At 51.0% G+C, this 20,459-nt stretch overlaps 1 protein-coding gene across 2 annotated transcripts in view; it reads left to right on the forward strand.

The window, feature by feature from the left end:
• Positions 1-5,656: 5,656 nt before the first annotated feature.
• LOC139262814 (TBC1 domain family member 9B) overlaps positions 5,657-20,459 on the forward strand; it is a 112,656-nt gene continuing 97,853 nt past the window's right edge. For both annotated transcript variants that reach the window (XM_070877973.1, XM_070877974.1), the window contains exon 1: positions 5,657-5,863. In XM_070877973.1, the coding sequence (XP_070734074.1) occupies positions 5,746-5,863 (118 nt within the window). In that variant the 5' untranslated portion in view covers positions 5,657-5,745. The remainder of the gene's footprint in view (positions 5,864-20,459) is intronic.

Below are 20,459 nucleotides of genomic sequence, written 5' to 3' on the forward strand. Positions count from 1 at the left end.
GTAGGTTTATATCTGTAGATTTACACCTTGTAGCTTTACACCTGTAGGTTTGCACCTGTAGGTTTGCACCTGTGTAGGTTTACACCTGTAGGTTTGCACCTGTGTAGGTTTACACCTGTAGGTTTATATCTGTGTAGGATTATACCTGTAGGTTTGCACCTGTTGGTTTACAACTGTGTAGGTTTACACCTGTAGGTTTACACTTCTGCAGGTTTGCACCTGTAGGTTTACACCTGTAGGTTTACACCTGTATAGGTTTACATCTGTAGGTTTGCACCTGTTGGTTTACACCTGTGTAGGTTTACACCTGTGGGTTTACACTTCTGCAGGTTTGCACCTGTAGGTTTACACTTGTAGGTTTATACCCGTAGGTTTACACCTGTAGCTTTACACCTGTAGGTTTGCACCTGTAGGTTTGCACTTGTAGGTTTACACCTGTAGGTTTGCACCTGTAGGTTTACATCTGTAGATTTACACCTTGTAGCTTTACACCTGTAGGTTTGCACCTGCAGGTTTACACCTGTAGGTTTGCACCTGTAGCTTTACACCTGTAGGTTTGCACCTGCAGGTTTACACCTGTAGGTTTGCACCTGTAGGTTTACACCTGTAGGTTTATATCTGTGTAGGATTATACCTGTAGGTTTGCACCTGTTGGTTTACAACTGTGTAGGTTTACACCTGTAGGTTTACACCTGTATAGATTTACACCTGTAGGTTTACATCTGTAGGTTTGCACCTGTTGGTTTACACCTGTGTAGGTTTACACCTGTAGGTTTACACTTCTGCAGGTTTGCACCTGTAGGTTCACACTTGTAGGTTTGCACCTGTAGGTTTACACCTGTAGGTTTACACTTCTGCAGGTTTACACCTGTAGGTTTGCACCTGTAGGTTTACATCTGTAGATTTACACCTTGTAGCTTTACACCTGTAGGTTTGCACCTGTAGGTTTGCACCTGTGTAGGTTTACACCTGTAGGTTTATATCTGTAGGTTTACATCTGTAGGTTTACACCTGTAGCTTTGCACCTGCAGGTTTACACCTGTAGATTTCCATCTGTAGGTTTACACCTCAAGGTTTGCACCTGTAGGTTTACATCTGTAGATGCACCTGTAGGTTTACATCTGTAGGTTTACTCCTTTAGGTTTACACTTGTAAGTTTACACCTGTAGGTTTATACCTGTAGGTTTACACCTGTAAGTTTACACCTGTAGGTTTACACCTGTAGGTTTTCACTTGTGTAGGTTTACACTTGTAGGTTTCTATCTGTGTAGGATTATACCTGTAGGTTTGCACCTGTTGGTTTACAACTGTGTAGGTTTACACCTGTGTAGGTTTGCACCTGTAGGTTTACACCTGTTGGCTTACACCTGTAGGTTTACACCTGTAGCTTTGCACCTGTAGGTTTACACCTGTGTAGGTTTGCACCTATATGTTTACACCGTAGGTTTACTCCTTTAGGTTTACACCTGTAAGTTTACACCTGTAGGTTTATACCTGTAGGTTTACACCTGTAAATTTACACCTTAAAGTTTATACCTGTAAGTTTACATCTGTAGGTTTTCACCTGTAGATTTATACCTGTAGGTTTATACCTGTAGGTTTTCACCTGTTGGTTTACACCTGTAGGTTTGCAGCTGTAAGTTTACACCTGTAGGTTTGCACCTGTAGATTTACACCTGTAGGTTTTCACCTGTAGGTTTACACCTGGAGGTTTGCACCTGTAGATTTACACCTGTAGGTTTTCACCTGTAGGTTTACACCTGGAGGTTTGCATCTGTAGCTTTGCACCTGTTAGGTTTACACCTGTAGGTTTACACCTGTAGCTTTGCACCTGTACGTTTACACCTGTGTCAGTTTGCACTTGTAGGTTTACACCTGTAGGTTTGCACCTGTAGATTTATACCTGTAGGTTTGCACCTGTGTAGTTTTACACATGTAGGTTTGCACCTGTAGGTTTGCATCTGTGTAGGTTTACACCTGTAGGTTTGCATCTGTAGTTTACACCTATAGGTTTACACCTGTAGGTGCAAACTTGTAGGTTTACACCTGTGTAGGTTTACAACTATAAGTTTGCACCTGTAGGTTTACACCTGTGTAGATTTATACCTGTAGGTTTACACCTGTAGGTTAACACCTATAGGTTGCAGCTGTAGCTTTGCACCTGTAGGTTTACACCTGTGTAAGTTTATACCTGTAGGTTTACACCTGTAGGTTTGCACCTGTAGGTTTACATCTGTAGATTTACACCTGTAGGTTTGCACCTCTGTAGGTTTACACCTGTATAGGTTTATACCTGTAGGTTTACACCAGGAGGTTTACATCTGTAAGTTTACACTTGTAGGTTTACACTTGTACATTTACACCTGTAGGTTTTCACCTGTAGATTTTCACCTGTAAGTTTACACCTGTAGGTTTATACCTGTAGGTTTGCACCTGTAGCTTTGCACCTGTGTAGATATACACCTGTCGCTTTGCACCTGTGTAGGTTTACACCTGTAGATTTGCACCTGTGTAGGTTTATACCTGTAGGTTTACACCTGTAGGTTTACACCTGTGTAGGTTTATACCTGTAGGTTTACACCTGTAGGTTAACACCTATAGGTTTGCAGCTGTAGCTTTGCACCTGTGTAGGTTTATACCTGTAGGTTTACACCTGTAGGTTTGCACATGTAGGTTTACATCTGTAGATTTACACCTGTAGGTTTACACCTGTATAGGTTTATACCTGTAGGTTTACACTTGTACATTTACACCTGTAGGTTTTCACCTGTAGATTTTCACCTGTAAGTTTACACCTGTAGGTTTATACCTGTAGGTTTGCACCTGTGCAGATATACACCTGTCGCTTTGCACCTGTCTAGGTTTACACCTGTAGATTTGCACCTGTGTAGGTTTACACCTGTGTAGGTTTATACCTGTAGGTTTACACCTGTAGGTTTGCACCTGTAGGTATACATCTGTAGATTTACACCTGTAGGTTTGCACCTCTGTAGGTTTACACCTGTATAGGTTTATACCTGTAGGTTTACACCAGGTGGTTTACACCTGTAGGTTTACACTTGTACATTTACACCTGTAGGTTTTCACCTGTAGATTTTCACCTGTAAGTTTACACCTGTAGGTTTATACCTGTAGGTTTGCACCTGTAGCTTTGCACCTGTGTAGATATACACCTGTCGCTTTGCACCTGTGTAGGTTTACAACTGTAGGTTTGCACCTGTGTAGGTTTACACCTGTAGGGTTGTGCTCCTGTGAACTTCCTTCACCTGTATGTGCTCAGTCTCCTGGTTCTTGGAATTTCTCACACTCGCTGGCTGCTGGCGTGAAACACGATCAAAGATACTCAGTTACAGGGCACTCAACCGTTCTAAACTAAAATGCAGTAAGATTTGCAAACCGTAGGCAAGTGACGCATGATGAAAAAGTCACGTGATCAAATCTCCAGGAAGGCGTCCAACCAGAATTGGCAAACTTTCCTTTACATAAAGATATAGTTCCTTTAAAATTCTAAAGATAACACTTTGACTATTGGGCCATTATTGCAATCTGATGATTCACATCCATTTCACGTGACCTCACAGCCTTGTTTACATACATTTCCACACAGATGAAAAAACATTGCTGGCAGTGTGGAAATTAATTAGGAGGAAAGAGATGTAGAAAATAACACTTTTTGTTTTGTTTCCAGATATACTTTTCCCATGAAGAATCAGTTTTGTTTACTTTGTGATTTAATGTTGGTTGGTACAAAACAGAAGAGACTTGCATTTCTATAGCGCCTTACACGCCCTCAGTACGTCCCAAAGCAATTTACAGCCAATGAAATACTTTTTGAAGTATAGTCACTGTTATAATGTTGGAAACGCAGCAGTCAATTTGAACATAGCAAGCTCCCACAAACAGCAGTGTGATAATGACCAGATCAACTCTTCTTCTGATGTTTGTTGTGGGATAAATATTGGCCCCAGGACACGGGGAGCACTCCCCTGCTCTTCTTCGAAATAGTGCCGTGGGATCTTTTACATCCACCTGAGAGAGCAGAAGGGGCCTCGGTTTAACGTCTCATCCGAAAGGCAGCATCTCCGACAATGCAGCACTCCCTCAGTACTGCCCCTCCGACAGTGCAGCGCTCCTTCAGTACTGCCCCTCCGACAGTGCAGCGCTCCTTCAGTTAACTGCCCCTCCAACAGTGCAGCACTCCCTCAGTACTACCCTCCGACAGTGCGGCACTCCCTCAGTACTGCCCCTCTGACAGTGCAGTGCTCCCTCAGTACTGCCCCTCCAACAGTGCAGCACTCCCTCAGTACTACCCTCCGACAGTGCGGCACTCCCTCAGTACTGTCCCTCCGACAGTGCAGTGCTCCTTCAGTACTGCCCCTCCAACAGTGCGGCACTCCCTCAGTACTGTCCCTCCGACAGTGCAGTGCTCCTTCAGTACTGCCCCTCCGACAGTGCAGCACTCCCTCAGTACTGTCCCTCCGACAGTGCAGTGCTCCTTCAGTACTGCCCCTCCAACAGTGCAGCACTCCCTCAGTACTGCCCCTCCGACAGTGCAGTGCTCCATCAGTACTGCCCCTCCAACAGTGCAGCACTCCCTCAGTACTGCCTTCTGACAGTGCAGTGCTTCCTTAGTACAGCTCCTCCGACACTCCCTCAGTACTGCCCCTCCGACAGTGCAGCACTGCCTCAGTACTGCCCCTCCGACAGTGCAGCGCTCCTTCAGTACTGCCCCTCCAACAGTGCAGCACTCCCTCAGTACTACCCTCCGACAGTGCGGCACTCCCTCAGTACTGCCCCTCCGACAGTGCAGTGCTCCTTCAGTACTGCCCCTCCAACAGTGCAGCACTCCCTCAGTACTGCCCCTCCGACAGTGCAGCACTCCCTCAGTACTGCCCCTCCGACAGTGCAGCGCTCCCTCAGTACTGCCCCTCCAACAGTGCAGCACTCCCTCAGTACTGCCCCTCCGACAGTGCGGCACTCCCTCAGTACTGCCCCTCCAACAGTGCAGCACTCCCTCAGTACTACCCTCCGACAGTGCGGCGCTCCCTCAGTACTGCCTTCTGACAGTGCAGTGCTCCCTTAGTACAGCTCCTCCGACACTCCCTCAGTACTGCCCCTCCGACAGTGCGGCACTCCCTCAGCACTACCCTCCGACAGTGCGGGGCTCCCTCAGTACTGCCCCTCTGACAGTGCGGCGCTCTCTCAGTACTACCCTCCGACAGTGCGGCACTCCCTCAGTACTGCCCCTCCGACAGTGCGGCACTCCCTCAGTACTGTCCCTCCGATAGTGCAGTGCTCCTTCAGTACTGCCCCTCCGACAGTGCGGCACTCCCTCAGTACTGCCCCTCCGACAGTGCGGCACTCCCTCAGCACTACCCTCCGACAGTGCGGCGCTCTCTCAGTACTGCCCCTCCGACAGCACTGGGAGTGCCAGCCTAGATTTTCTTGTTTTTTTTTTCCCAAATGCTGGAAATATTTATTTTATACAAGTGTGTCGCTACTGTCGCATGCGTGGAGGATGCATTAACCCCCAGACATTGCAGGGGTAGCTCTCCGAGCCTGTGTGCTGGGGAGGGAGGTGGGATGAGCTGGGGGAGGGAGGGAGAGGAGAGGAGGGGGGCCGGGCTGCCATGCGCAGTGCGCTGTCGCCGCCCAGCCCAGCCCAGCAGCTCAGTGAGAGGCAGCGGGCCCCAGACTAGGGGCGCGGCGGCTCCCCGCTCTCCCCCTGCCCCAGCCGGGGACACCATGTGGCTGAGCCCGGAGGAGGTGCTGCTGGCCCGGGCGCTGTGGCTGACGGAGCGAGCCAACCCTTTCTTTGTGCTGCAGCGGCGGAAGGGTCACGGCGGTGGCGGCGGCCTGGCGGGTGAGCAATGCAGCGCCGCGGCCTGACTGACTGACTGACAGCGGCGCCGGCCAATCACCGCCCGTCCAGCCGCCGGCCCAGCCAATCAGCGGCGGCGCGGGGGGGGGGCGGGCGAGTGAGCAATGTAGCGCGGCGGGCTGACTGACAGCGGCGCTGGCCAATCACCGCCCGTCCAGCCACCGGCCCAGCCAATCAGCGGCGGGGCGGGGGACGGGCCGGCGATGTATCCGACAAAACAGCTGACGGGGACAGCGCGCCTGAGTGACAGCGGCACCGGCCAATCACAGGTCGACCAGCCGCCGGCCCAGCCAATGGGCGCCGGCGGGGGGCGGGCGCTGGGCCCCATTCTCTCAGTTTTTGTCAAAATATTTCCCTCTATCTGCAGATATGTTATTTTATAAACAACTAAAGTCATTGCACTCACCCGTGCCTGCGGGGCCGGCTTTGGGGCGCAGTTAGTATTTATATTCCAGGGACCTGGCTACAAATGTGTTATTTTTTTATCCTTTTCATCAAAAATTTGCTTTTTGTTAAATATGTTTTTGTGACAGCCTTCAGTGCCAGCCTGGCCCAGTGCCCTCTCTGCACTGCCCCCTGTACACACTCCCCCAGCACTGCCCGCGATGTGTGCGGCCCTTGTCTCTCTGCACATTGCTGCCCAGCGCCATAATTTTCTGTTCATTTCCACTTTAAAGGATGCCCTGTGTCTCACCCAGTTTGCATTAATCAGGGGTTTACGCCGCACTGTCAGAGGGGCAGTACTGAGGGAGTGCTGCACTGTCAGAGGGGCAGTACTGAGGGAGCGCCGCACTGTCGGAGGGGCAGTACTGAGGGAGCGCCGCACTGTCGGAGGGGCAGTACTGAGGGAGCGCCGCACTGTCGGAGGGGCATTACTGAGGGAGCGCCGCACTATCGGAGGGGCAGTACTGAGGGAGTGCCGCACTGTCGGAGGGGCAGTACTGAGGGAGGGCCGCACTGTCGGAGGGGCAGTACTGAGGGAGGGCCGCACTGTCGGAGGGGCAGTACTGAGGGAGGGCCGCACTGTCGGAGGGGCAGTACTGAGGGAGTGCTGCACTGTTGGAGGGGCAGTACTGAGTGAGTGCTGCACTGTCGGAGGGGCAGTACTGAGTGAGTGCCGCACTGTCGGAGGGGTAGTACTGAGGGAGCCCTGCACTGTCGGAGGGTCATCTTTCGGATGCTGTCTCAGGTGGAGATGAAAGATCCCACGGCATTGTTCAAATAAGAGCAGGAGGGTTCTCCCTAGTGTCCTGGGTTTAAAATGTATCCCTCAACTTACATCACCAAAAAGCAATCATATTTGTTCATTTTTGATTGCTGTGTGTGGGAGCTTGCTGTGCTCAAATTGGCTGCCGCATTTCCCACATTACACTGCACTTCAAAAAGTGCTTCATTGGCTGGAAAGCGCTTTGGGACGTCCTGAGATCGTGGAAGGCGCTATAGAAATGCAAGTTTGAGGAATTTCAGGCTTGAGCCACATTGCGGACTGTGGGTTAGTGGCTGAATGTATCGGGGGCTGGGTCAGTGCTAAAGTTTGAATCCCATTCTTGCCGTCCGTAGGGTCATCGCAACTCGAGGCTGTGTTTGTATAATGCCTCAATAACCCGTTCGACCTCTTAATCCGAGTTTCTAATTTCATCCTCTTGACAATGTCGTCGCTGATTAATTGGCCGTCGCCTCTGCCTCCCACGACAAAAGTTGCCAATAGTATTGTGTCAGGGCAAGGGCGCAGTGCGGACCGGAGTTATACTGACTGGGGAAAAGTCCCAGGTTCTAATTCCCGTCTGTGTGGGATTTAGCCGATCAGAGTCGGGGTGGTTGCGGGGATATAGAAACATAGAAAATAGGTGCGGGAGTAGGCCATTCGGCCCTTCGAGCCACATCACCATTCAATAAGATCATGGCTGATCATTCACCTCAGTACCCCTTTCCTGCTTTCTCTCCATACCCCTTGATCCCTTTAGCCGTAAGGCCAGGTGACTCTGGGCCCGACTCCCTGCCCCCAGTCTGGGTGGGGAAATGGGGCGGGGGTCTCTCTGCTGTTCAGTGTGTGCGGGCGGTGGGTGAGGAAATGATGGGGTTGGGCTACGATGCCTCCCACAAATAGTGGGATAGTCCGAAAGTACCTCCTGTCTGGGTTCAAAGAATGGCCCCTTGGGCAAGCGACTGCCGTGGAAGCAAATTGTCCGAGAGGGCGGGAACGACTATAACCGTGCTGACCAGGTACTCTCGGATGCTGATTCAGAGCCTGGTTGTGAAGGAGATTGGAAGATTAGACCGTGACTCAAACTGCCGCGAAGTGGCCGCCCATTGACGGGAAAGTAACACGCCATGTGACTGTTGAACTTTCCCGTCAACAGACCGAGTCCCACTTTTTGCCTTATAACACTCCTGTGAAGCACCTCGGGACGTTTCACTGCATTAAAGGCGCTATATAAATACAAGTTGTTGTTTGTTTAAAGTAGCCAGTGAAAGAAAGGATTGTGAGTGTGAGTGACTGAGTGAAAGTGCGAGTGACTGAGGGAGAGTGGGAGTGACCGAGGGAAAGTGCAGGTGACTGAGGGAAAGTGTGAGTGACTGAGGGAAAGTGCGGGTGACTGAGGGAAAGTGTGAGTGACTGAGGGAGTGTGCGGTGACTGAGGGAGTGAGCGGGTGACTGAGGGAGTGTGCGGGTGACTGAGGGAAAGTGTGAGTGACTGAGGGAGTGTGCGGTGACTGAGGGAGTGAGCGGGTGACTGAGGGAGAGTGCGGGTGACTGAGGGAGTGTGCGGTGACTGAGGGAGTGTGCGGGTGACTGAGGGAGAGTGCGGGTGACTGAGGGAGAGTGCGGGTGACTGAGGGAGTGTGCGGGTGACTGAGGGAGTGAGCGGGTGACTGAGGGAGTGAGCGGGTGACTGAGGGAGAGTGCGGGTGACTGAGGGAGAGTGCGGGTGACTGAGGGAAAGTGCGAGTGACTGAGGGAGTGTGCGGTGACTGAGGGAGTGAGCGGGTGACTGAGGGAGAGTGCGGGTGACTGAGGGAGAGTGCGGGTGACTGAGGGAGTGTGCGGTGACTGAGGGAGTGTGCGGGTGACTGAGGGAGAGTGCGGGTGACTGAGGGAGAGTGCGGGTGACTGAGGGAGTGTGCGGGTGACTGAGGGAGTGAGCGGGTGACTGAGGGAGAGTGCGGGTGACTGAGGGAGTGTGCGGTGACTGAGGGAGTGTGCGGGTGACTGAGGGAGTGTGCGGGTGACTGAGGGAGTGAGCGGGTGACTGAGGGAGAGTGCGGGTGACTGAGGGAGTGTGCGGTGACTGAGGGAGTGTGCGGGTGACTGAGGGAGTGTGCGGGTGACTGAGGGAGTGAGCGGGTGACTGAGGGAGAGTGCGGGTGACTGAGGGAGAGTGCGGGTGACTGAGGGAGTGTGCAGGTGACTGAGGGAAAGTGCGAGTGACTGAGGGAAAGTGCGAGTGACTGAGGGAGTGTGCGGGTGACTGAGGGAGAGTGCGAGTGACTGAGGGAGTGTGCGGGTGACTGAGGGAGAGTGCGGGTGACTGAGGGAGTGTGCGGGTGACTGAGGGAGTGTGCGGGTGACTGAGGGAAAGTGCGGGTGACTGAGGGAGAGTGCGAGTGACTGAGGGAGTGTGCGGGTGACTGAGGGAGAGTGCGAGTGACTGAGGGAGTGTGCGGGTGACTGAGGGAGTGTGCGGGTGACTGAGGGAGAGTGCGGGTGACTGAGGGAGAGTGCGAGTGACTGAGGGAGAGTGCGAGTGACTGAGGGAAAGTGCGGGTGACTGAGGGAGAGTGCGAGTGACTGAGGGAGAGTGCGGGTGACTGAGGGAGGAGTGTGCGGGTGACTGAGGGAGAGTGCGGGTGACTGAGGGAGAGTGCGGGTGACTGAGGGAGTGTGCGGGTGACTGAGGGAGTGTGCGGGTGACTGAGGGAGTGTGCGGGTGACTGAGGGAGAGTGCGAGTGACTGAGGGAGTGTGCGGGTGACTGAGGGAGTGTGCGGGTGACTGAGGGAGAGTGCGAGTGACTGAGGGAAAGTGCGGGTGACTGAGGGAGAGTGCGAGTGACTGAGGGAGTGTGCGGGTGACTGAGGGAGTGTGCGGGTGACTGAGGGAGTGTGCGGGTGACTGAGGGAGAGTGCGAGTGACTGAGGGAAAGTGCGGGTGACTGAGGGAGAGTGCGAGTGACTGAGGGAGTGTGCGGGTGACTGAGGGAGTGTGCGGGTGACTGAGGGAGAGTGCGGGTGACTGAGGGAGAGTGCGGGTGACTGAGGGAGAGTGCGAGTGACTGAGGGAAAGTGCGGGTGACCGAGGGAGAGTGCGGGTGACCGAGGGAGAGTGCGGGTGACCGAGGGAGTGTGCGGGTGACCGAGGGAGAGTGCGGGTGACCGAGGGAGAGTGCGGGTGACCGAGGGAGAGTGCGGGTGACCGAGGGAGTGTGCGGGTGACCGAGGGAGAGTGCGGGTGACCGAGGGAGAGTGCGGGTGACTGAGGGAGTGTGCGGGTGACTGAGGGAGAGTGCGGGTGACTGAGGGAGAGTGCGGGTGACTGAGGGAGTGTGCGGGTGACTGAGGGAGAGTGCGGGTGACTGAGGGAGAGTGCGGGTGACTGAGGGAGTGTGCGGGTGACTGAGGGAGAGTGCGGGTGACTGAGGGAGTGTGCGGGTGACTGAGGGAGAGTGCGGGTGACTGAGGGAGAGTGCGGGTGACTGAGGGAGTGTGCGGGTGACTGAGGGAGAGTGCGGGTGACTGAGGGAGTGTGCGGGTGACTGAGGGAGAGTGCGGGTGACTGAGGGAGAGTGCGGGTGACTGAGGGAGTGTGCGGGTGACTGAGGGAGAGTGCGGGTGACTGAGGGAGAGTGCGGGTGACTGAGGGAGAGTGCGGGTGACTGAGGGAGTGTGCGGGTGACTGAGGGAGAGTGCGGGTGACTGAGGGAGAGTGCGGGTGACTGAGGGAGTGTGCGGGTGACTGAGGGAGAGTGCGAGTGACTGAGGGAGTGTGCGGGTGACTGAGGGAGAGTGCGGGTGACAGGAAGCTGGGTCAAAGAAATGGACTCAAAGGAGTGATTTAAAGGAGGGTAGAGAGGTGGAGAGGCGGAGGGAGTTCCAGAGCTTGGGGCCCAGGCTGCTGAAGGCACAGCCACCGATGGTGGAGCGATTGAAATCGGGGGATGCTCAAGAGGTGGGAATTGGAGGAGTGTGGAGATCGCAGCATGCTGTAAGGCTGGAGGAGATTACAGAGATAGGGAGGAGTGAGGTCATAGAGGGATTTGAAAACAAGTTTGGGAATTTTAAAAGCAAGGCGTTAAACTACGCCACTCTACTTCTCTCTGCTTTTGATAGAGTAAAAAGGAGAAACTGCCTCCAGTAGCAGGAGGCTCGGTAACCAGAGGGACACAGATTGAAGAAAATTAGCAAAAGGACCCGAGGGGAGACGAGGAGAATGTTTTTACGCAGCGAGTTGTTGTGATCGGGAACGCGCTGCTTGAAAGGTCGGTGGGAACAGATTCAATAGTAACTTTCAAATGGGAAACTGGATAAATACTTGGACAGGAAAACATCGCAGGACCATGGAGAAAGAGCGGGGGGAGTGGGATTGATTGGATCGCTCTGTCACAGAGCCAGCACAGGCTCGATGGGCCCAATGGCCTCCTCCTGTGCTGTCAGAGTGTGCTGTGGTGATTAGCCATCAGGAACGCTGAACAGGCTGGGGCTATTTTCTCCAGAAAAAACACAGAAGCAGAAAAGGAAGAAAGAAAGACTTGGATTTATATAGCGCCTTTCACGACCACCGGACATCTCGGAGTGCTTTACGAGCGCTTTACAGCCAATGAAGCACTTTTGGAGTGTGGTCATTGTTGTAATGTGGGAAACTGAGGGATGACCTGATCGAGGGTTTGATAGGGTAACCGTAGAAAAGATGTTTCCACTCGTGGGAGAGACCAGAACTAAGGGCCATCAATATAAGATAGTCACTAATAAATCTGAGGAGTAACTTCTCCACTCAGCGAGTGCTGAGAATGTGGAACTCGCTACCACAGGGAGTACTTGAGATCAACAGAACATAAGAAATAGGAGCAGGAGTCGGCCATTCGGCCCCTCGAGCCTGCTCCGCCATTCAATAAGATCATGGCTGATCTGATCATGGACTCAGCTCCACTTCTCCGCCCGCCCCCTGTAACCCTTCACTCCCTTATCGCTCAAAAATCTGTCTATCACCACCTTAAATATATTCAATGACCCAGCCTCCATAGCTCTCTGGGGCAGAGAATTCCAAAGATTCACAACCCTCTGAGAGAAGAAATTCCTCCTCATCTCAGTTTTAAATGGACGATCCCTTATTCTGAAACTATGCCCCCTAGTTCTAGATTCCCCCACGAGGGGAAACATTCTCTCTGCATCTACCCTGTCCAGCCCACTCAGAATCTTATATGTTTCAATAAGATCACCTCTCATTCTTCTAAACTCCAATGAGTATAGGCCCAACCTACTCAACCTTTCCTCATAAGACAACCCCTTCATCTCAGGAATCAACCGAGTGAACTTTCTCTGAACAGCCTCCAATGCAAGTATATCCTTCCTTAAATAAGGAGACCAAAACTGTACGCAGTACTCCAGGTGTGGTCTCACCAATACCCTGTACAGTTGTAGCAAGACTTCCCTGCTTTTATACTCTATCCCCCCTTGCAATAAAGGCCAACATTCCATTGGCCTTCCTGATCACTTGCTGTACCTGCATACTCACTTTTTGTGTTTCATGCACAAGGACCCCCAGGTCCCTCTGTACTGCAGCACTTTGCAATTGTCCTCCATTTAAGTTATAATTTGCTTTTTTATTTTTCCTACCAAAGTGGATAACCTTACACTTTCCCACATTATACTCCATCTGCCAAATTTTTCCCCACTCACTGAGCCTGTCTGTATCCCTTTGCAGATTCTTTGTGTCCTCCTCACAATTTGCTTTCCCATCTATCTTTGTACCATCAGCAAACTTGGTTACATTACACTCGGTCCCTTCATCCAAGCCATTAATATAGATTGTAAATAGTTGAGGCCCCAGCACTGATCCCTGTGGCACCCCACTAGTTACTGTTTGCCAACCAGAAAATAATCCATTTATCCGACTCTCTGTTCTCTGTTAGTTAGCCAATCCTCTATCCATGCTAATATATTACCCCCAACCCCGTGAACTTTTATCTTGTGCAGTAACCTTTTATGTGGCACCTTATTGAATGCTTTCTGGAAATCCAAATACACCACATCCACTGGTTCTCCTTTATCCATGGATAAAGGAGAGCCAGTAGATGTCATGTATTTGGATTTACATCCTCAAAGAACTCCAGCAAATTTGTCAAACGTGATTTCCCTTTCATAAAACCATGCAGACTAAGGCTTGACTGCAGTATGATTTTCTAAATGTCCTGCTACTGCTTCCTTAATAATGGACTCCAGCATTTTACAAATGACAGATGTTAGGCTAACTGGTCTATAGTTTCCTGCTTTCTGTCTGCCTCCTTTTTAAACAGGGGTATTACATTTGCAGTTTTCCAATCCGCTGGGATCTCCCCAGAATCCAGGGAATTTTGGCAGATTTCAACCAATGCATCCACTATCTCCACAGCCACTTCTTTTAAGACCCTAAGATGCAGGCCATCAGGTCCAGGGGACTTGTCCACCTTTAGTCCCATTATTTTACTGAGTACTTTTTCTCTAGTGATAGCAATTGTTTTAAGTTCCTCCCTCCCAATAGCCCCTTGGTTATAAATTATTGGGATGCTTTTAATGTCTTCTGCCGTGAAGACCAATGCAAAATATTTGTTCAAGTTCTCTGCCATTTTCCTACGTGGTGGAAAATATTACAGAAACTACTGGGGCGGGATTTCCAAGTGGGGACAGGTTAGTATCGATGCATTTAAATGGAAGCACATGGGGGAGAAAGGAATAGAAGGATATGGTGATGGGGGGGCGATGGAGAGGGGTGGGAGGGGGCTGGTGTGGAGCATAAACCCCGGCACGGACTCGATGGGCCGAATGGCCTGTTTCTGTGTCAGATTCTATGTTTCCCTGTTTTTAAAGTTACATCCAGTTCCTGCAGCCGCTCGATGTAGCTTCAGATGTAGAAGGTCTTCAGGCAGTTTGATCCTGTCTTTCCCGAACACCAGGCCCACTGCCTCCTTTTCACAGCCTCCCACTGTTTCTCCACTGTGTCCTGACCTGAACTCTATCGAGCTGTTCCATCGCCCGCCCTCGGTGTAACCAAACACTCCCTGATGTCTGCCTTAAAGCGTGCCAGCTCTCACTCGTTGTGCCCTCTCTGACTGAGTTGGAGTTCAGGGTTTACGTTTAGCAATCCTACCTCCAGTTAGCTACAGATGACTCAATGATGCCGTCTATTTGGTGCCCATGATTCACATCATTTCCTCTTTTTTCGGTTTGGGATTTTTTTTTGAAATTTCCACCGCTGTTGCAGACAGAACAGTCGGCCTATATCCTCTAGGAGTTTAGAAGAATGAGAGGTGATCTCATTGAAACATAGAACATTCTTACAGGACTTGACAAGGGTAGATGCAGGGAGGATGTTTCCCCCGGGCTGGGGAGTCTAGAACCAGGGGTCACAGTCTCAGGATAAGGGCTCGGCCATTTAGGACTGAGATGGGGAGGAATTTCTTCACCAGAGGGCGGTGAATTTTTGGAATTCTCTGCCCCAGAGGGCTGTGGAGGCTAAGTCTCTGAGTATATTCAAGACAGAGATCGCTAGATTTTTGGATATTAAGGGATAATGTAATATCTCTAAGTTTGCAGATGACACTAAGCTGGGTGGCGGTGTGAGCTGTGAGGAGGTTGCTAGGAGGCTGCAGGGTGACTTGGACAGGTTAGGTGAGTGGGCAAATGCATGGCAGATGCAGTATAATGTGGATAAATGTGAGGTTATCCGCTTTGGTGGCAAAAACAGGAAGGCAGACTATTATCTGAATGGTGACAGATTAGGAAAAGGGGAGGTGCAACGAGACCTGGGTGTCATGGTACATCAGCCATTGAAAGTTGGCATGCAGGTACAGCAGGCGATGAAGAAGGCAAATGGCATGTTGGCCTTCATAGCTAGGGGATTTGAGTATAGGAGCAGGGAGGTCTTACTGCAGTTGTACAGGGCCTTGGTGAGGCCACACCTTGAATATTGTGTTCAGTTTTGGTCTCCTAATCTGAGGAAGGACATTCTTGCTATTGAGGGAGTGCAGCGAAGGTTCACCAGACTGATTCTCGGGATGGCAGGACTGACATATGAAGAAAGACTGGATTGACTAGTCTTATATTACTGGAATTTAGAAGAATGAGAGGGGATCTCATAGAAACATATAAAATTCTGACGCGATTGGACAGGTTAGATGCAGGAAGAATGTTTCCGATGTTGGGGAAGTCCAGAACCAGGGGTCACAGTCCAAGGATAAGAGGTAAGCCATTTAGGACCGAGATGAGGAGAAACTTCTTCACTCAGAGAATTGTTAACCTGTGGAATTCTCTACCACAGAAAGTTGTTTGGGCCAGTTCGTTAGATATATTCAAAAGGGAGTTAGATATGGCCCTTACGGCTAAAGGGATCAAGGGGTATGGAGAGAAAGCAGGAATGGGGTACTGAGGTGAATGATCAGCCATGATCTTATTGAATGGTGGTGCAGGCTCGAAGGGCTGAATGACCTACTCCGGCACCTACTTTCTATGTTTCTATGATATGGGGATCAGGCGGGAAAGTGGAGTTGAGGTCGAAGATCAGCCATGATCTCATTGAATGGCGGAGCAGGCTCGAGGGGCCGAATGGCCGACTCCTGCTCCTAATTCTTATGTTCTTATGTAACACACGACTGACTCAAAAGCAAAATATTGTGGAGGCTGGAACTTTGAAATCGAAACAGAAAATGCTGAAAACACTCAGCGGGTCAGGCAGCATCTGTGGGAAGGGAAACCGAGTTAGTGTTCCAGGTCGATGACCCTTCGTCAGAACTGGAAAAGGTTAGAGATGTAACAGGTGTTTAAGTGAGTGTAGGGGCGGGCGGAGGGGAGGACAGAACACAAGGGAAGGTCTGTGATCGGGTGGAAGGCAGGAGAGATTAGAGAGACAAAAAAGAGACACAGATTTAAGAGAATTGGCAAAAGAAACGGGAAATGAGAAGTTTTTAAACTCGTGAGTTATGACCTGGAACGCGCTGCTTGAAAGGGCGGTGGAAGCAGATTCAATTGTAAAGATTAGGAAAAGGGGAGGTGCAACGAGACCTGGTGTCATGTTACATCAGTCATTGAAGGTTGGCATGCAGGTACAGCAGGCGGTTAAGAAAGCAAATGGCATGTTGGCCTTCATAGCGAGGGGATTTGAGTACAGGGGCAGGGAGGTGTTACTACAGTTGTACAGGGCCTTGGTGAGGCCACACCTGGAGTATTGTGTACAGTTTTGGTCTCCTAACTTGAGGAAGGACATTCTTGCTATTGAGGGAGTGCAGCGAAGATTCACCAGACTGATTCCCGGGATGGTGGGACTGATATATCAAGAAAGACTGGATCAACTGGGCTTGTATTCACAGGAGTTCAGAAGAATGAGAGGGGATCTCATAGAAACGTTTAAAATTCTGACGGGTTTAGCCAGGTTAAATGCAGGAAGAATGTTCCCAATGTTGGGGAAGTCCAGAACCAGCGGTCACAGTCTAAGGATAAGGGGTAAGCCATTTAGGACCGAGATGAGGAGAAACTTCTTCACCCAGAGAGTGGTGAACCTGTGGAATTCTCTACCACAGAAAGTTGTTGAGGCCAATTCACTAAATATATTCAAAAAGGAGTTAGATGTAGTCCTTACTACTAGGGGGCTTCAAGGGGTATGGCGAGAAAGCAGGAATGAGGTACTGAAGTTGAATGTTCAGCCATGAACTCATTGAATGGTGGTGCAGGCTTGAAGGGCCGAATGTCCTACTCCTGCACCTATTTTCTATGTTTCTATGTAACTTTCAAAAGGGAACTGGATAAATGCTTGAAAAGGATTAACAAATGCAGGGCTGTGGGGAAAGAGTGGGGAGTGGAACTGATTGTACAGCGAGGCAAAAGGAGATGGTAATGGGACAAGTTAAGAAACAAAAGATGTGTCTAGAGAGGGTGTAAACGGGAATGGCAGATTTCCAGCCTATCATAACCTTCCCTTCTGTTCTGTTCCCCCGTCCCCCTCCTTTCCCCGTCCCTACACTCACTTAAACACCTGTCACATCTCTAATCTGTGACGTCACAGATACCACACACGACTGAAAGGTCTCCATAATTAACCGTAAGCAGTACGTTACAAGTGATGAATTTCACTTCGATAATTTCATCATTTCTCCAAACCATTACTTTCAGCCCTTGCACAAGGCTTCCTGTCACTGGGGTTTGCCGCTGCTCAATCTGGAAAACGTGTCATTTTTCATATCTCCATTCTGCCAACCATTGGCCCAGCAGTTGAGCTAATACCTGTCAGCTGTGTCTCAGCGGCTCGCACTCTCACCTCTGTGTCAGAAGGTTTCGGGCTCAAGTTTAGAAGAATGAGAGGTGATCTCATTGAAACATACAACATTCTGAGGGGGATTGACAGGGTAGATGCAGGGAGGATGTTTCCCCCGGGGCTGGGGAGTCTAGAACCAGGGCTCACAGTCTCAGGATAAGGGGTCGGCCATTGAGGACTGAGATGAGGAGGAATTTCTTCGCTCAGAGGGTGGTGAATCTTTGGAATTGTCTGCCCCAGAGGGCTGTGGCTCAGTAATGAAGAGTTCAACATATATATATATATATATAAAATAGCACAGCATAGAAGGAGGCCATTCAGCCCATCGAGTCTTCGGCTGCTCTTTCGAAGAGCGATCCAGTCTGTCCCACTCCCCCCTTTATATCTTCATATCCTTCTATTCCTTTGTCCCTCATGTCTTTATCCAGCTTCCCCTTAAATACATCGATACTATTCGCCTCAACCCCTCCCTGTGGCAGCGAGTTCCACATTCTCACCGCTCTCTGGGTAAAGAAGTTTCTCCTGAATTCCCCATTGGGTTTATTACTGACTGTCTGATATTGATGGTCCCTAGTCCTGGTCTCCCCCACACGTGGAAACATTCTCCCTTTTGCTACACTAAAGGCGCCGTCTAGATGTAAGTTGTTGTTGTCTCTCCTCTCAAACCCTTTCATAATCTCAAAGACCTCCATCAGGTCACCCCTCCGCCTTCTCCTCACTCGAGGGAAGAGCTCCAGCCTGTCCAGCCTTTATTGATAGGGTGTGGGTAGTGTACCTCGGCGAGCCTGGACTGAGGGAGGCAGCGACTTGGTTAGTTTGTGAAGTGCGGGTTCTTGCCTGCGTTGAATCTCTGCCCATTTTGTCACAATTTCACTGATTCTTCAACACAACCAAAATGAGAATTAACTTGCTGTTTACACTGCTCCATTATCGTCTCCCTGCAGAGCTTCACACAATGAATGACTTCTGCAGTGTTGTTATGGCGATGCACACAGGAGCCATTCTGTGTCAGCAACAGCCAGGAGGTCTGTGACTCGGGCGTATGTTTTTTGGGGCGCACTGATCCATGGAGGATGGGAATCGAAAGAAAGTCTTGCATTCCATGTCAGCCCAGGCTTAGGGGGCAGCACTCTCTCTCACCTCGGAGTCAGGAGCTTGTCGATTCAAGTCCCACCCCACAGGCTTCAGCTCAGAAATCTAGGCTGGTACACCCAGTGCAGTAGTGAGGGAGTGCCACACTGTCGGAGGGGCAATACGGAGGGAGTGCCACACTGTCGGAGGGGCAGTACGGAGGGAGTGCCACACTGTCGGAGGGGCAGTACTGAGGGAGCGCTGTACTGTCGGAGGGGCAGTAGTGAGGGAGTGCCACACTGTCGGAGGGGCAATACGGAGGGAGTGCCACACTGTCGGAGGGGCAGTACTGAGGGAGTGCCACACTGTCGGAGGGGCAGTACGGAGGGAGTGCCACACTGTCGGAGGGGCAGTACTGAGGGAGCGCTGCACTGTCGGAGGGGCAGTACTGAGGGAGTGCTGCACTGTTGGAGGAGCAGTACTGAGGGAGCACTGCACTGTCGGAGGGGCAGTACTGAGGGAGTGCTGCACTGTCGGAGGGGCAGTACTGAGGGAGCACTGCACTGTCGGAGGGGCAGTACTGAGGAAGCGCCGCACTGTCGGAGGGGCAGTACTGAGGGAGTGCTGCACTGTCGGAGGGGCAGTACTGAAGGAGTGCCGCACTGTCGGAGGTGCTGTCTTTCGGATGAGACGTTAAACCGGGGCCCCGTCTGCTCTCTCAGGTGGATGTGAAAGATCCCATGGCACTATTTCAAATAAGAGCAGGGGAGTTCTCCCCAGTGTCCTGGCCAATATTTATCCCCCTGACGGTACAGCGCTCCCTCAGTCCTGCACTGGGAGTGTTGCCCAGGATTGTGTGCTAAATTCTCTGGAGTGGGACTGGAATCCACAACCGTTTCCAGGGTGTGGGAGTCGCTCCAGGGCAGTCATTTATTGCCCCCCAGTTGCCCTGAGAAGGTGGGGGTGGGGCCGCTGGGAGTGGGTTTGACACAAACCGAGGGTCTCGCTTGGACACTTCAAAGGGAGGTTAAGGGTCAACCACGTTGGTGTGGGACGGGAGTCACCTATAGGCCGAGCCCGGGTAAGGACGGCAGGTTTGCTTCCCTAAAGGGATGTCAGTGACCCGGGTGGGTTTTTACCGCAATCTGAGACCAACTTTTTATTTCCAGATTATTAAAAAAACTCAATTAAAAATCTCAAGGTGGTCTTCGACATAACCAGTACGCTCACGCAACCCTGTTTGGTTACGTTACACGAACACTGTGTGTGTGTTGGACCCACAGAACTAGCCCAAGTCCCGTTGGTAATATTGTGATCCAATTTTCATTGGCAGTCCCTCGTATCGAGGATGACTTGCTTCCACGCCAAAAAGGGATGAGTCCCCAGGTATTTCAATGAAGGACCTAATATTCCAGATCCCGAACTACATCCTGAAGGGTGGAAGATGCCTGTGGGTGGATTTTTTTAATGTGTGCTGGGGAGTTATTGAAAACTGGCAGCTGACTTTCGGATTATCTGCCTACCTGTTTTCTCGCAGATTATTTCCCCGTTTTCTCATAAGAACATAAGAAATAGGTGCAGGAGTCGGCCATTCGGCCCCTCGAGCCTGCTCCGTCATTCAATGAGATCATGGCTGATCCGATCATGGACTCAGCTCCACTTCCCCGCCCGCTCCCCATAACCCCTTATTCCCTTATCGGTTAAGAAACTGTCCATTTCTGTCTTAAATTTATTCAATGTCCCGGCTTCCACAGCTCTCTGAGGCAGCGAATTCCACAGATTTACAACCCTCAGAGAAGAAATTTCTCCTCATCTCAGTTTTAAATGGGTGGCCCCTTATTCTAAGATTATGCCCTCTAGTTCTAGTCTCCCCCATCAGTGGAAACATCCTCTCTGCATCCACCTTGTCAAGCCCCCTCATAGTCTTATACGTTTCGATAAGATCACCTCTCATTCTTCTGAAATCCAATGAGTAGAGGCCCAACCTCCTCAACCTTCCCTCATAAGTCAA

Source organism: Pristiophorus japonicus, chromosome 4 (assembly GCF_044704955.1).
Source record: "Pristiophorus japonicus isolate sPriJap1 chromosome 4, sPriJap1.hap1, whole genome shotgun sequence".
Lineage (NCBI taxonomy): Eukaryota > Metazoa > Chordata > Chondrichthyes > Pristiophoridae > Pristiophorus > Pristiophorus japonicus.